The sequence below is a fragment of the Salvelinus alpinus genome, chromosome 2 (genome assembly GCF_045679555.1).
Source record: "Salvelinus alpinus chromosome 2, SLU_Salpinus.1, whole genome shotgun sequence".
In the NCBI taxonomy this organism is placed as follows: domain Eukaryota; kingdom Metazoa; phylum Chordata; class Actinopteri; order Salmoniformes; family Salmonidae; genus Salvelinus; species Salvelinus alpinus.
This window is the reverse complement of record NC_092087.1, coordinates 18,372,075-18,388,932: the sequence shown is the minus strand read 5'-3', so window position 1 is coordinate 18,388,932 and position 16,858 is coordinate 18,372,075. Positions and strand designations below refer to the sequence as shown.

General features: G+C 43.6%; 1 protein-coding gene across 2 annotated transcripts in view; it reads left to right on the top strand.

Annotated features, from left to right (window-relative positions):
- The window catches only part of LOC139555433 (tumor necrosis factor receptor superfamily member 1B-like), a 29,711-nt gene extending 14,665 nt beyond the window's left edge, over nt 1–15,046 (top strand). For both annotated transcript variants that reach the window (XM_071369162.1, XM_071369163.1), the window contains exons 2-9: nt 8,304–8,409; nt 8,777–8,902; nt 12,141–12,296; nt 12,448–12,541; nt 12,698–12,885; nt 13,310–13,384; nt 13,501–13,565; nt 13,740–15,046. In XM_071369162.1, the coding sequence (XP_071225263.1) occupies nt 8,304–8,409; nt 8,777–8,902; nt 12,141–12,296; nt 12,448–12,541; nt 12,698–12,885; nt 13,310–13,384; nt 13,501–13,565; nt 13,740–14,219 (1,290 nt within the window). In that variant the 3' untranslated portion in view covers nt 14,220–15,046. The remainder of the gene's footprint in view (nt 1–8,303; nt 8,410–8,776; nt 8,903–12,140; nt 12,297–12,447; nt 12,542–12,697; nt 12,886–13,309; nt 13,385–13,500; nt 13,566–13,739) is intronic.
- Nucleotides 15,047–16,858: the final 1,812 nt, after the last annotated feature.

Here is a 16,858-nt window from a genome sequence, read left to right as displayed (position 1 = left end):
GAGGGGAAGATGTGATCTCTCAACTTTGTGAGAGGCAGGGAAGGGGCTTGGTGTGTGTGTAAACCATAGAGAAAGAGGTGAAGCGAAAGGTTTCACTCTGGCATTAATAAGCCCAATGCATTTCTAGGGGCTTATTTGGGACCTAAACTTGTCGCCTGCCTTCCCGTGTTCGGGACAACGACTCCCATTGTTAAGGCATCTAGTCATTATTTACAGATCTCTGGTGTAAATGGGGGGTGCAGACAGGACAGAAGGATCGAAAGCGACAAGACTAAAAATATAACACGAGAACAAGCTGACATTTTTATTTAACTAGGCAAGTCAGTTAAGAACAAATTCCTATTTTACAATGACGCCCTACCCTGGCCAAACCCTCCCCTAACCCGGACGACGCTGGGCCAATTGTGCGCCGCCCTATGGGACTCCCGATCACGGCCAGTTGTGATACAGCCGGGGTCGAACCAGGGTCTAATAGGACATAGACGCTCATAAAAATTAAAAACAACATAATCTTGATTCTTGCGATACAGGCATTTGACATAATGTGCAAAAACATACATTTGAATTAATTCGATAATCATAACTCTCAATTCCATTACATTACACATAAGAGTCATTGGACGAAGAAGTCTTCTCTACGGTTAGTTTTGTAGAGAGCCAGATGATTGGTCGCTTGCGGTACGGTTTTGGAAGCATAGGGACCTTCTTTCAGCAAGAAATAATAAAAACATTTAAGGTTAAATTGATACAGACCATTTGTAGAGTTAGTTTTCCACACAGCCATATCTGCATGTTATAGTGCTTGTTTACGGAAAACAGATGGAAGACAGAGGTGACCACCTGTGCTAATTAGCTATCTAGCGCACACCGAACACCTGTGTGTTCTCGGGATGTGTAGCAGAAGTGTAGTTATGGCGGATGGAGGCACCCATAGCTGTATGGATCTATGTAAAATTGCTACAGTAAGCATTTTTATTTGAAGGATTCTTTCTCGCTGATGAAAGATACGGGCCATATGTTTCGAAAGCCATATTGCAAGCAATGATTGAGGGTTCAAAATGGTAAAACAGTGTCGGGATTGTAGTTCACATGAGCCAGTTGTGGACGAAGCTGACAGCTGAAAACTGTAGGGAGAAGAAGAATCCCGCTTAGTGTTTTTAAGACCTAGGCCAAAGCTAGAGCAAGCTAAACTGGAAGTGGCTATTTAGTGTACCATATAGCATGTGGGGTATATATCAAACAGTAGATAAAACTAGTAGGCAAACCAGCCAGCAGTAGTAACTAAAAGCAGGCCTTGTGTACTCACATTTTCATTGACACACACACACTTTCTTGGATTGTTTTGGAGAGTTTAATCTGAGTGTTTGGTGTGCTCTTAACTGTCTGAGTTTGTGAATGACCCAAATCCCAGGGAGGCACCTGCAAACTTGCCTAGTTTTATACTTTACCATAGAGTTTGCTAGAGGGCACACCTGCCACAAATTCCCTCTCTCCACCTCCATGCCTCAGCCTGGGGGAACAGTACAGCAGCACAATGATTGAAGTTCACATTTTGCGTTTAATATAAACATTTTTCTTCTGATATGAAGGTATGAACAAATAAATGTGGAATTTAAAAAAAAAACTTGCTCCCTAGGTCCTATTCAGACTTGAGATAAGTGGAAACATGAAACAATTTTTTTGTAAAAATGTTATTGAGTCCATGTTGTCTACTTATCTCAAGTCTGAACCAGGCCCCATATACTCAGTGTAACAAGGGTGGTTTAGCACAACTGTTTAGTCCTGAAGACTGGCTGTGGACTAAGGAAGTGTTTTGACAAGCAGGAGACCCGGATTCACGTCCACCTTCTCACATGAATAACAGTGATGAAGGCCCACTTTAGATTAGATTAGATTAAACTTTATTGTCATTGAACAAGTACAGTACAACAAAATGCAGTTAGCATCTGACCAGAAGTACAAATAAAAGAGTACAAAAAATGTACATGTGAAACAATTAAGTACAATGTATGTTATTAAGTGGGATGTATAAATGTGCAATGAAGGCAAATGGCAAGTACAAATTGCAAGTCTAAATGTGCAATGAAGGCAAATTGAAAGTGCAAGGAGGCATGCATCTGAAATTCAGGGAGAGCATCAATGAGGTTACCGAGGTAAACATGTACATGTACAACTGAATTATGTCCTTAATCAGGTTTTGCAAAGCAATGTCAGAGTCCAGTAGTACCGTGAAGAGTGCAAAGAGAGTAGTGCAACAAGGTTCCTGAGAGGCAGTACTAAGCGGTGGGCGGGTGGATATGGCTAGTGCCGTGTCACAGAGTTCAGCAGGGTTATAGTAGCTGGAAAAAAACTGTTCTTGAGCCTTCTAGTGCGGGAATGTAGAAACCTGTACCGCCTGCCTGATGGTAGGAGGGAAAACAGTTTGTGGCATGGATGTGGCAAACAGTTTGTGGCATCATCACTTCCTGATCGTGGGGGTGAGTGCAACAGGTCATTCAGGCTTGATGCGGTCGACTACTTCGGCACTGGCACAATGGTTGCAGTCTTAAAGCACGTGGGGTTGCGGTCTTAAAGCACGTGGGGACAACTGCCTGGGCCAGTGACAGGTTGAAAATGTCAGTGAAGACCTTATCCAGCTGCCCAGCACATGCTCTGAGCACACGACCGGGGATGCCATCAGGACCAGCAGCCTTGCATGCATTCACCCTGCTCAGTGCAGAAAACTCATCTGCGATCGATAGTCTGAGGGGGAGGTCGTCTTGGGGGAGCTCAGCTTTGATGGCTGGATCTTTGTTGTCCCTGTCGAAGTAAGCATAGAGCCTGTTTAACTCGATGGAGCGATGGAGACGTCGCTGGCTGTGGGGTAGGGTTTTTTGGCCAGTAGTCTGTGATGGCTTGGATGTCCTGCCACATGCTTCGAGGGTCGGAGTTGTTGTTGAAGTGCTCCTCAATCTGCAGTTTGTGGTAATGTTTAGCCATCTTGATGCCCTTTTTCAGGTTGGCCCTGGATGATCTGTAGGCTTCCGCATCGCCAGATCTGAAAGCAGCGTTGCGTGCCTTTAGCAGTAGTCGGACCTCTCTGTTCATCCAAGGCTTCTGGTTGGGGAAGGTCTTTATTAGTTTATGGGTGATGACATTGTTGATGCAGATGTTGATGTAATCCAGAATGGAAGAAGCATATGTTTCAATGTCCGTATGGGAGTCAAGGGTGGCCTGAGTGGCAACCAATCTCTAGTCTGTGTGTTAAAACTGGTGCTGTAGTAATACGTCTGATCCCTCTGGCCACACTTTGACTGGCCTCACTGATGGTTTCACGTGTTTAATGAGGGGTAATAATGAGGGGTAAATACTTGGGGAGTAGGAAGAGTGAAAGGTGATCAGACTGTCCCGCGTGGGGAGGAGAATGGTTTTGTAAGCCTCCGGAATGTTTGTATACACGTGGTCTAGTGTATTGTCTCCTCCAGTGGGGCAGGAGACATTTTGGTGGAATTTGGGAAACAGTTTTCAGATTTGAGTGGTAACTTTACATGTTACCTCATGTTACCTCTGCTATAACATACATAACCCTAAACATTTTGATTGTAACATTATTTATAATCTCACAAAGTTGCCTGTAATTAGTGCCAAAGTCTACTCTAGGAAAAATATTACAATCCCAGTGTCTTCTTTAAAATGTGTAAAAATTCAAACGGATCACTAGAAAAAGCTCAAACCAAGTGTATTCACCCAGTGGGTCATACAGCTGCAAAGACAGCATGATTACACAATTGCATATATTTATAACCTCCTACTCCTTACACATCTAGACAGCCAATACATCTCTGTTGCTAGGCAGGAACTTAATTGGTTCCTCTCACTGGTGTAGTCATGGCCCTGCCTGATGCTAGAACCTTTGTGGGTGTGGAAGTGTATGTGTGTGAGATAGGACTGTAGTAAGAGGGTCGTTGTGGTGGACCCCTCTGGCCCCCCTCCCAAGGGTTTCTTTTCACGTCATCTGTTGACTTGACCTCAAGCCGAATTCCTCGCTCCTCCCTAGTCCCACAGCTGGCCTGCCTTATCGGAGACTAACTATTACCCTTCACCTCCCTCCTTAGAAACATGGAACAGAATATGAACTTCCTGCACTTCCCCTTGTCTCGCTCAGTAACTTTCCATAAACCAAGTTCCTATCCACCCTTCATTGACACCAACATATATATTCCTTATACATGTAAGGTAATCAATAAGTCCTAGTATGGTAACATGAATAAGTATATTTCAAGCTAGAATCCAACAGTCCCTCCTTTTTGAATAGTAGCTCCATACTGTTCAACATTATATAAACTTTGAAATGAATACATGATTAATATTCTCAGTTGATTTGTATGTTTACACCTCAGAGACGTATGGTCTCTGACTATGTAATCTGCTTCCATGGCATAAAGCCCTGGCCTCAAATTTATAATCACACTATACATACTCTATCTGCCATTACCTCTCCTGTTGTACAACTGATAATGCCATTTCAGCTGGAGCTTTTCACTTTCTCCTCCTTCTTTGGGTTCCTAAGAGAGTGATAGCAAAAGACTTGAAAAGAAAAAGAAACTCAAAATATGACAAGTATTAATAATGCGTTAAGCTATGCATAATCATATATGGCAAAAACCGAAGTTTAACATGACGATTCCCACTCTCCCTTAGCCTGACTCTAGACCTTTGGGATACTGTACCCAAGAAGGCAAAGATATGCTGGCGCTTGACACAATTGCTTTTTTAAACTCTACAAACAATTGTTCACAATATTAACTCCACTCTAATTTCTCGCGAGGACACCTCTTCCCTTTTCTCAATTCTGTAAAGCTATTTCAGAATAAGATGGAATAAAGTGTCTCACGAAATTTAAACCCCTAATTATTATTAAACCCCTAAAAATTATCTAAACTCAAAATTGGTTCTACCCCAGCTACCATAAAGAATGAGCCCGGTATTATTACTGGACCTATTGTAAACAGCATGGGTAGTAATTGCATAGCTTTAGATTCTGTCCCTGTTACCCCACTAAATGTAATACTTTTTCCTGTCGCAAATTTAGCCAATTTGACGACCGCACAGATGCCAAATACCCCTATGCGTTACTCCCAACTCCAGACACTTTCAGGAGTGCTTGCTGTTGCTCACTAGTCAGTGAAGAAAATGTCTGCACAGCTGCACTTACCCCGGAATGAGCCGGTGCAGAGGCTCCAATTTCCTCTATATTAAAGTGATAGTTCGAAATTTTGGCAATGAAGACCGTTATTTACTTTCCCAGAGTCGGATGAACAAGAACTGCTAGCATGCTAACTGTTCCTGCAGATTTCCAGTCATTGAGCTAAGTTTCATTGGCCATGTTCTGTTATAATCTCCACCCGGCACAGCCAGAAGAGGACTGGCCCCCCCTCATAGCCTGGTTCCTCTCTAGGTTTCTTCCTAGGTTTTGGCCTTTCTAGGGAGTTCTTCCCAGCCACCGTGCTTCTACACCTGCATTGCTTGCTGTTTGGGGTTTTAGGCTGGGTTTCTGTACAGCACTTCGAGATATTAGCTGATGTACGAAGGGCTATATAAAATAAACTTGATTTGATGATTTCAAGTTTCAAGTAGAAAGTCATATTGCAACCAATGTGTTGTGATACGTGCGTTGTTTGCTCTTTAACCTGTTCATTCATTTGCTTTGCGACTGTGATATATAGGCCTTAAGGCTGAGACAATAAGAAGACACAGTGACAGAATAAGTTCAACCACACCTTTGTTTTATCATACAACTGGATGTCAACCTCTGTCCGGTGAAGTCCACAAAGCGCCGCCTCCACTATTCTAGCACCAATCAACGTAAGCTAAATATGATGTGGCTGTCCATGGTTCTGGTTTCTGTGTGTGTGTGTGTGTGTGTGTGTGTGTGTGTGTGTGTGTGTGTGTGTGTGTGTGTGTGTGTGTGTGTGTGTGTGTGTGTGTGTGTGTGTGTGTGTGTGTGTGTGTGTGTGTGTGTGTGTGTGTGTGTCTGCGTTCACGTTCATGCAAGTAGAAAAACATGTTTACTCACCCTACTTGTAGAGAAATGCCAATGCCATCCTCCTCTCTTTCATGTTGACAAAACGGTCTATCACTCTGTCATACAGTACACTTTTAGTTTTGTTGTTGTCCTAGGCTACCTGGCTAAAATGCTTGCTCGCTAGTCTAACTTCCATTCATGGGCAACGTTAGCTAGTTAACATTAGCCTTCTACATCTAGCTACATATTGAACTTCCATCCTCTTTGGCCAGGGGCACAACAATGTATGAATTAATGGTTGGATCAGAATCGCCGTTATAATCATTGGCCAGTACGGAGAATTAAATACAACCACAAGTCCAATTCCCTATACATGACTAATTTCGGAAAGTGCCAATTTTAGCTAGCTAGCCACCGGAGGACAACAACACAACGAGATGCAACAATTCGCTCAATGCGGTTTGATTAGAGTGATGCCAAAATTCAAGCTGGCTTCTCTTGACACTTTCTTTTGAGTGTGCCAGGACCATTCACAATTGAGCTCAACTCAGTTTAGCTCAACGCTGATTGGCAAATTTTTTATACTTTTTCTATCAAGGGAGGCCAAATGCTTGCTGGCTTCCCTTGCAATCAATGCTACGGGCGGCAACAATGTCATACTCATTTGGACCAGACATCATCAAATAGATGGCTTACACATAGAGAGACAGAGGGGCGCAGTTTCACTCGGTTGGATGCTTTCTCCTGTGAGAGATACATTCAGCCTCTTGCGAATTCAAGGAAAATTATGAAACAGAGAGACGAAAGATAAATTGGTCAATTTTTGGGGGGAAGCCTGGCTTCCCTTGGCAGCCATGATTACACGCCACTGTGCACATATCCAACGAATTGCCATTACTGTGTTGTTGATGATTCCTTATACATTACTAATTGTGCATTTTTATTGTTTCTCTCTTGTTAAATCCACATCTTTATAACTACATGTATCAAGGCACAAGGCGAGACCCAGATGCAGACACAGGAGGCAGATGGTTGGAGTCTTACAATGTTTAATAATCCAAAGGGTTAGGCAAGAGAATGGTCGTGGACAGGCAAAAAGGTCAAAACCAGATCAGAGACCAGGAGGTACAGAGTGGCAGACAGGCTTGTGGTCAAGGCAGGCAGAATGGTCGGGCAGGCGGGTACAGAGTCCAGAAACAGGCAAGGGTCAAAACCGGGAGGACTAGAAAAAGGAGTACGGGAAAAACACACTGGTTGACTTGACTAAACATACAAGATGAACTGGCACAGAAAGACAGGAAACACAGGGATAAATACACTGGGGAAAATAAGCCACACCTGGAGGGGGTGGAGACAATCACAGGAACAGGTGAAAGAACAGGGCGTGACAACATGTTTAGAACTATTCCCACCATTCTTCTGGCTACTATTGGAATTAACGTGTTCACAGTGAATGATCGGCTTGCATCGTCTTTTGAACCAAAGACACAGGGACTAGGGTCGCATTCCCAGTGCATCATGTACATAGTATTCTACACATATTGTCTGTGCTGAAGGGCATCAAAGAATGAAGCACTGTCATCAGTTCAAGGACATTTATATGAATGTGGCAGAGCTATGGGTACCACAATCTTTTATTTCTCTTCCCTCGTGTAACTGCTCCCCACCCTGTGAGTGACGCCTCTGTAGTCACCACCTTCCTCAATGACACTAGCCCTAGGGGAGTGCCAGAGAAAAAGATTGAGGGTTTCCTCCAGTCAATAAAACTCCAGATTCACTTTTCCTGATTTGTTATGTGTTTGTTTTGGGTGGCTGCCATATGTGAAAAGGAAATGGCTGTTAAAGGCATTCTGTCCTAAAGGCTGCGAGGGAGGATGATAGTGTGAGGTCTTGGCAGTGGTATAGCTGTATTGTTCAGTCAGACCACGTAGCCAGTCCTGGCAGCTTATCAAAAGTCTCTCTCTCTCAATCTCTCTCTCTCCTGTCTCCTCCTACCACTTCATGTCATACACGAGATACTGGAGACACACATGTTTTTAAAATGTGTTTTACTGTCAGTACATTGTGTGTTTTACATGCCCTGTGTCTACTGGCAAATAATGACTAGACCACAAATGTTTCAGTGTATATTCCCTAGTCTCCAACAGATAGAATATAATAGGTCTTCTTCGGCCACAATATCCAACCCTTGGGTTGTACTAGAAGTTTAAATAGAAGAAAAAGGAAAATATTGGTGGACATGTTACTCATCATTCCTCCTTCTGATCAGGTGCACTTCATGGTCTCTTTTTCCCTACAGGTGTACACTCTGCCATACACACCAGACTCTGCTGAAGCCTGTCGCAACAACGCAGTTGAATACTATAACACACCTATAAACCTGTGCTGCAGCAAGTGTGCTCCTGGTAAGGGATGACCATCAACATTAATTAAACTGTTTCCGTACATAATATGAAAGTCAGGATTTCAGGGATAGAAAGATGTACAGTGTACATGTACTGAGATGATTACTGTAAGTTATGCATTGTTATAAACTGTGGTTCGAGCCCTGAATGCTGATTGGCTGACATCCGTGGTATATCAGACAGTATGCCATGTGTATGACAAAACATTTATTTTTACTGCTCTAATTACGTTGGTAACCAGTTTATAATAGCAATAAGGCACCTCGGGGGTTGCACGTTGCGTCATGCCTAAGAATAGCCCTTAGCGGTGGTATATTGGCCATATACCACACCCTCCTCGTGCCTTATTGCTTAAATGTCATGACAGGGACACGCCTGAAGAATGAATGCAGCACTACCTCAGACACAGTGTGTGAACCATGTCCCAGTAGCCAATACAGTGGGACCTTCAATTACTTCACAAAATGCTTCAGATGTCCCAAGTGTTCAGAAGGTGAGTGGATTATATTGCAGTAAATGATTGGTCATGTTATATACAGTGCCTTCAGAAAGTATTCATACATTTCAACAAACATGAATGACATCGCATTTGCTCAGACACACGTTCCCACCGTATCCATACCCAATGTTGTTTCCCATGCCTGTAAGACTCTGCCCCATATGACTTCAGAATGTTATGTTGTTTCCCATGCCTGTAAGACTCTGCCCCATATGACTTCAGAATGTTATGTTGTTTCCCATGCCTGTAAGACTCTGCCCCATATGACTTCAGAATGTTATGTTGTTTCTGTCTGTAGACAGATTTTTTTCATTATTTAAAAAATAAAGCATTTGATTCACTAATATATCTTGATTAGATAAGTATTCAACATGTCAATACATGTTAGAATCACATTTGGGAGCGATTACAGCTGTGAGTCTTTTTGGGTAACCCACTGGGCACAGACTTTTCCATGTTAGGTCAAATTAATTCCATCGAAATTACCTGGAAACAACATTGATTCAATCAGTGTGTACCAGTGGGAAGTTGCTAAGAGTTCTGCACACCTGGTTTGTACAATATTTGTCCATGATTATTTTTTCAACTCTTCAAGCTCTTTCAAGTTGGTTGTTAAACATTGCTGGACAACCATTTTCAAGTCCTGCCATTGATTTTCAAGCTGATTTAAGTCAAAACTGTAACTAAGCCACTCGAGAACATTCGAAGTAACCAATCACATCATCTGTTGGAGACAGACAGGTTGAGTGGCAAATGAAGTGAGCCCTTTGCCTCCATAAATGGAGCCACTCGCCCACCAACTGGTCATTCTCGCCTATCTTCGTTGTGGAAGTGACAGCTTTCACAAAGCTCTCCTCAGCACGACTACATTTCTGGTTTCCTACTGAACCGTTCTCAAGCGAACAGTGTGATTAATGCAGCCAAACGTCGTACTTCAGCCCCTGTATTGTGGAGTAACTTCAGCCCCTGTATTGTGGAGTAACTTCAGCCCCTGTATTGTGGAGTAACTTCAGCCCCTGTATTGTGGAGTAACTTCAGCTCCTGTATTGTGGAGTAACTTCAGCCCCTGTATTGTGGAGTAACTTCAGCCCCTGTATTGTGGAGTAACTTCAGCTCCTGTATTGTGGAGTAACTTCAGCCCCTGTATTGTGGAGTAACTTCAGCTCCTGTATTGTGGAGTAACTTCAGCCCCTGTATTGTGGAGTAACGTCAGCCCCTGTATTGTGGAGTAACTTCAGCCCCTGTATTGTGGAGTAACTTCAGCCCCTGTATTGTGGAGTAACTTCAGCTCCTGTATTGTGGAGTAACTTCAGCCCCTGTATTGTGGAGTAACTTCAGCCCCTGTATTGTGGAGTAACTTCAGCCCCTGTATTGTGGAGTAACTTCAGCTCCTGTATTGTGGAGTAACTTCAGCCCCTGTATTGTGGAGTAACTTCAGCTCCTGTACTGTGGAGTAACTTCAGCCCCTGTATTGTGGAGTAACTTCAGCTCCTGTACTGTGGAGTAACTTCAGCCCCTGTATTGTGGAGTAACTTCAGCTCCTGTACTGTGGAGTAACTTCAGCCCCTGTATTGTGGAGTAACTTCAGCCCCTGTATTGTGGAGTAACTTCAGCTCCTGTATTGTGGAGTAACTTCAGCCCCTGTATTGTGGAGTAACTTCAGCCTCTGTATTGTGGAGTAACTTCAGCCCCTGTATTGTGGAGTAACTTCAGCCCCTGTATTGTGGAGTAACTTCAGCTCCTGTATTGTGGAGTAACTTCAGCCCCTGTATTGTGGAGTAACTTCAGCTCCTGTATTGTGGAGTAACTTCAGCTCCTGTATTGTGGAGTAACTTCAGCTCCTGTATTGTGGAGTAACTTCAGCTCCTGTATTATGGAGTAACTTCAGCTCCTGTATTGTGGAGTAACTTCAGCCCCTGTATTGTGGAGTAACTTCAGCCCCTGTATTGTGGAGTAACTTCAGCTCCTGTATTGTGGAGTAACTTCAGCTCCTGTATTGTGGAGTAACTTCAGCTCCTGTATTGTGGAGTAACTTCAGCTCCTGTATTGTGGAGTAACTTCAGCCCCTGTATTGTGGAGTAACTTCAGCCCCTGTATTGTGGAGTAACTTCAGCTCCTGTATTGTGGAGTAACTTCAGCTCCTGTATTGTGGAGTAACTTCAGCCCCTGTATTGTGGAGTAACTTCAGCCCCTGTATTGTGGAGTAACTTCAGCTCCTGTATTGTGGAGTAACTTCAGCTCCTGTATTGTGGAGTAACTTCAGCCCCTGTATTGTGGAGTAACTTCAGCTCCTGTATTGTGGAGTAACTTCAGCCCCTGTATTGTGGAGTAACTTCAGCTCCTGTATTGTGGAGTAACTTCAGCCTCTGTATTGTGGAGTAACTTCAGCCCCTGTATTGTGGAGTAACTTCAGCTCCTGTGTTGTGGAGTAACTTCAGCTCCTGTATTGTGGAGTAACGTCAGCCCCTGTATTGTGGAGTAACGTCAGCTCCTGTATTGTGGAGTAACTTCAGCTCCTGTATTGTGGAGTAACTTCAGCCCCTGTATTGTGGAGTAACTTCAGCCCCTGTATTGTGGAGTAACGTCAGCTCCTGTATTGTGGAGTAACCATCCAAAGTGTAATTAATAACTTCACCATGCTCAAAGGGATATTCAATGTCTGCTTTTTTTTTTACCCATCTACCAATAGGTGCCCTTCTTTGCTGGGCATTGGAAAACCTCCCTGGTCTTTGAGGTTGAATCTGTTCTTAAAATTCACTACCTGACTGAGGGACCTTACAAATAATTGTATGTGTGGGGTACAGATATGGGGTAGTCATTCAAAAATCATGTTAACCACTATTATTGCACACAGAGGGAGTCCATGCAACTTATTATATGACTTGTTAAGCACAAAGGGGTTGAATACTTATTTACTCAAAACATTTCACATGTTTATTTTTGATTAATTAGTAAAAATGTCTGTATACTTTCTGAAGGCACTGTAACAGTGATTTAGATTTGTTGTATTTATTCCTTAGGATTACGTTGTGTGCGTGTGTGTGTGTGTGTGTGTGTGTGTGTGTGTGTGTGTGTGTGTGTGTGTGTGTGTGTGTGTGTGTGTGTGTGTGTGTGTGTGTGTGTGTGTGTGTGTGTGTGTGTGTGTGTGTGTGTGTGTGTGTGTGTGTGTGTGTGTGTGTGTGTGTTGATACATCTAATCTGTAATGAGCATCTTATTTATTTATGTGAGAAGACAAAGGCCTGGAGTATGCCCAGAATTGCTCCAGCACCACCAAAACCCAGTGTATGTGCCAGACTGGGATGTTCTGCATAATGGAACAACACCCAAACTGTAAGGAGTGTGTCAGTTATACACACTGCCAGCCTGGCCATGGTGTTGCCATAGAAGGTACTATTGCTAGACAGGAGTTCGGCCTGACCGTATTTCTCACAAATTCAACATGTTTCTGTCCTCATTTCTGTCCTCAAATTATACTGAAAGTTGAAAGTTTGAATATGACTGTTCACTGTAAATGTGTTTGTGTTGGTGAATGTTTCAGGGACAACATATTCAGATGTGAACTGTGCACCATGCCCTGATGGAACATTCTCTGACCAGCACTCCTACAGCCAGACTTGCCAGCACCACACAGAGTAAGTGACACACACACACACACACACACACACACACACACACACACACACACACACACACACACACACACACACACACACACACACACACACACACACACACACACACACACACATATTAACTTTATTATGATAACAATGACACTGTATCCTCAGCTGTGTGTCGCAGAGAAGGGGTGTACTGACTTATGGTAACACCACCTCAAATTCGGTGTGTGGACCTAAGGTTAGACCACCGACCAGCCCATCGACCACAATTCCGACCTCTGGTACAGGGCATACCACACCAAGTCTACAGAGCCTGCATACAGAGGCCAAATCACCAGACTTTGACCTTCGTATAGGTAAATATAGGCAGCTAAATACAGATGTAGGATCTTAAATTGAGAAAGTTTGCTACAGCAAGAAAATAATCCTGCAGCAAGAGGAAATGTGAATTATTATGTGGATTACAATTAATGGAAATATTTTGTAGGGGTTGATACATTTTTTGTTATGGAAAATCAAGTCTGGCATTTTAAAGTGGAAATGACAAACTTTAGAAGTCTTTTTAAACCTAGAATACATTACACGTTTGCATTTCGTGCTGTGCAGGAGAATTTTCAGCAAATAAAGAGTGATCAAATTAAGATTCTACAACTGTACAGCAGTCCATGTGTCAGAGATATGAAGTTGTTGGACCACACTCAGGATTTTTACATTTCTTTGCTTCCATATCTCCTATGTGTGGATACCGCTTTGTTGTACCTCTGCTCCTGTGTCTATTAGTTTCAGGTGTTATCGGAGGTGTTATCGGAGGTATTATCCTGCTGCTGATCATAGGCACAATCATTTACAAGAAAGGTAAAGCATTAGAGACTAAGCACTTGATTAGGGTAATAACAATATAATTGACCGACTGTAAGGATAGAAATGCGTATACCAACATTTTAGTGTAGGTTTACTATGTTCTCTTACAGTCTTCACAGGGTCCAGGCTTGTATCTTCTACAGAAGATAGAAATGGAAATTGGGAGGCCATTAAAGTGAGTTTTTTTGTTGCCATTTGACCTAAGTAAAGCATATGTTGGAGACAAGAACATTTCAACAGCTTCAACTCAATCTTAAACATATCACATATCTCTCTCTCTCTCTCGCTCTCGCTCTCTCTCTCTCTCTCTCTCTCTCTCTCTCTCTCTCTCTCTCTCTCTCTCTCTCAGTTTGATAGTGCCGGACCAATGGTTCTTCAGAACAGTTCATTCATCCACAGCTATCGGGAACAGCAGCAATGTTTGCTGGGAAAGGGAAACTGCAGCAATCCCAGTCAGGCAGAGAACCAGCAGGATACTAGAAGGACCTGGGTGTCAGGGTGCTCCAACAGCCTGGACGGCCTGTCAATAGGCCCCCTCCAGTCCACTCCTCCACAGCCCAGCACCCAGCCTAGCCCTCAACCCACCAGCCCCCAGCCTACCAGTCCCCTGCCATCTAGTCCCCTAGTTAATGTCAACATCACTGTTAACTACCCTGTGACCATAGGAAATGGGTCATGCTCCAAACCTACCAGCACCCACATAGACTCATCCCAGGCTGACCCTGAGCTCCCTCTATCAAGGGAGGAGGAGGTGTATGTCAACATGCCACAGCAAGAGGGCGGAAAAGAGGCACTTACGGCAATACAGGAGAGTGGAAATGATGTTTGAGGACTGGCAGCAGATAGGACAGCACCAGACAATAGATTTTGTTTCAATTATGTTTTTTCACACTGGTTGTTGTCTCTGTTTTTATATGAATGCTACTACTGTTGCTGACTGAATTGGTGGCGAGAGACTGCACAGAATGACTGTTCATGTGTCTTAGGCATGGACTTGTCATAATGTGCTGTGCTGGAAAGCCTTGAGCACCTGATTAGATTGTCAATGACTGTTCAAATAATGATTGATATGTGAATAATGTATGTAATTACTGTGAATGTTGTAAATATACACTGAAAAAAAATAGGAAATCAGTCAATTGGAATAAATGAATTGGGCCTTAATCTATGGATTTCATGACTGGGCAGGGGCGCAGCCATGGGTGGGCATGGGATGGCATAGGCCCACCCACTTGGGAGCCAGGCCCAGCCAATCAGAATGAGTTTTCCCACACAAAATGTCACACCCTGATCTGTTTCACCTGTCTTTGTGCTTGTCTCAACCCCCCCCAGGTGTCGCCCATCTTCCCCATTGTCCCCAGTGTATTTATACCTGTGTTCTCTGTTTGTCTGTTGCCAGTTCGTCTTGTCAAGCTTACCAGCATGTTTTTCCGTGCTCCTCTTTTTCCTAGTCTCTGCTTTCTATCCCTCCCGCTTCCGACCTGTTTTGCCTACCCTGACACTGAGCCCGCCTGCCTGATCATTCAGCCTGCCCTGACCTCGAGCCTGCCTGCCTCCCTGTACCTTTTGGACTCTGACCTGGTTAATGAACATCTGCCTGTCCTCGGCCTGCCTATTGCCTGCCCCTTGTATTTTAATAAATATCAGAGACTCAAACCATCTGCCTCCTGTGTCTGCATCTGGGTCTCGCCCTGTGTCGTTATACAAAAGGGCTTTATTACAGACAGAAATACTCCTCAGTTCCATCAGCTGTCCGGGTGGCTGGTCTCAGACGATCCCGCAGGTAAAGATGCCAGATGTGGAGGTCCTGGGCTGGCGTGGTTACACGTGGTGTGCGGTTGTGAGGCCGGTTGGACGTACTGACAACTTCTCTAAAACGATACTGGAGGTGGCTAATGGTAGAGAAATGAACATTACATTCTCTGGCAACAGTTATGTTGGACATTCCTGCAGTCAGCATGCCAATTGCTCGCTCCCTCAAAACTTGAGACATCTGTGGCATTGTGTTGTGTGACAAAATTGCACATTTTAGAAGGGCCTTTTATTGTCCCCAGCAAAAGGTGCACCTGTGTAGTCAAATCTAATTTTATTTGTCACATTTGCCTAATACAACAGGTGTAGACCTTACAGTGAAATGCTTCCTTAAGCCCTTAACTCAATTTTCTTAAAACTGCATTGTTGGTTAATAAGAAAATATTTACTAAATAAACTAAAGTTTAAAAAAAAGAATCCCACAATAAAATAACAATAATGAGGCTATATAGAGAGGGTACCGGTACTGAGTCAATGTGCGGGGTTACAGGTTAGTCGAGGTAATTTGTACATGTAGGTAGGGGTAAAGTGACTACGCACTGATAATAAACAGCAAGTAGCAGCAGGTTAAAAACAAAGGGTGGGGTCAATGCAAATAGTCCAGGTGGCCATTTGATGAACTGTTCAGCAGTCTTATGGCTTGGGGGTAGAAGCTGTTAAGGAGCCTATTGGACCTAGACTTGGCGCTCCGTTACTGCTTGCCGTGCGGTAGCAGAGAGAACAGTCTTTGACTTGGGTGACTGGAGTCTTTTACCATTTTTGGGGCCTTCCGCTGACACGCCTAGGGGTCTGAAAGTATTCAGACCCCTTGACTTTCTCCACATTTTGTTATGTTAAAACCTTATTTTAAAATTGATTAAATAAATAAAAAATCCTCAGCAATCTACACACAATACCCCATAATGACAAAGCAAAAACTTTTGACTTGAAATTGAGCTCAGGTGCATCCTGATTCCATTGATTATCCTTGAGATGTTTCTACAAATTGATTGGAGTCCACCTGTGGTAAATTCAAATTGATTGGACAAGATTTGGAAAGGCACAAACCTGTCGATATAAGGTCCGACAGTGCATGTCAGAGCAAAAACCAAGCCATGGGGTCAAAGGAATTATCCACAGAGCTCTGACACAGGATTGTGTCAGGGCACAGATCTGGGGAAGGGTACCAAAAAATTCTGCAGCGTTGAAGGTCCCCAAGAACACAGTGGCCTCCATCATTCTAAAATGGAAAAAGTTTGGAACCACCAAGACTCTTCCTAGATCTGGTCACTCGGCCAAACTGAGCAATCGGGGGAGAAGGACCTTGGTCAGGGAGGTGACCAAGAACCCGATGGTCACTCTGACAGAGCTTTACAGTTCCTCTGTGGAGATGGGAAAACCTTCCAGAAGGACAACCATCTCTGGAGCACTCCACCAATCAGGCCTTCATTGGCCAGATGGTAGACACTCCTCAGTAAAAGGCACATGACAGCCCGCTTAGTGTTTGCCAAAAGGCACCTAAAGACTCTCAGACCATGAGAAACAAGATTCTCTGGTCTGATGAAACCAAGATTGAACTCTTTGACCTGAATGCCTACAGTGAAGCATGGTGGTGGCAACATCATGCAGTGTGGATGTTTTTCAGACTAGTCAGGATCGAGACACCATCCCTACAGT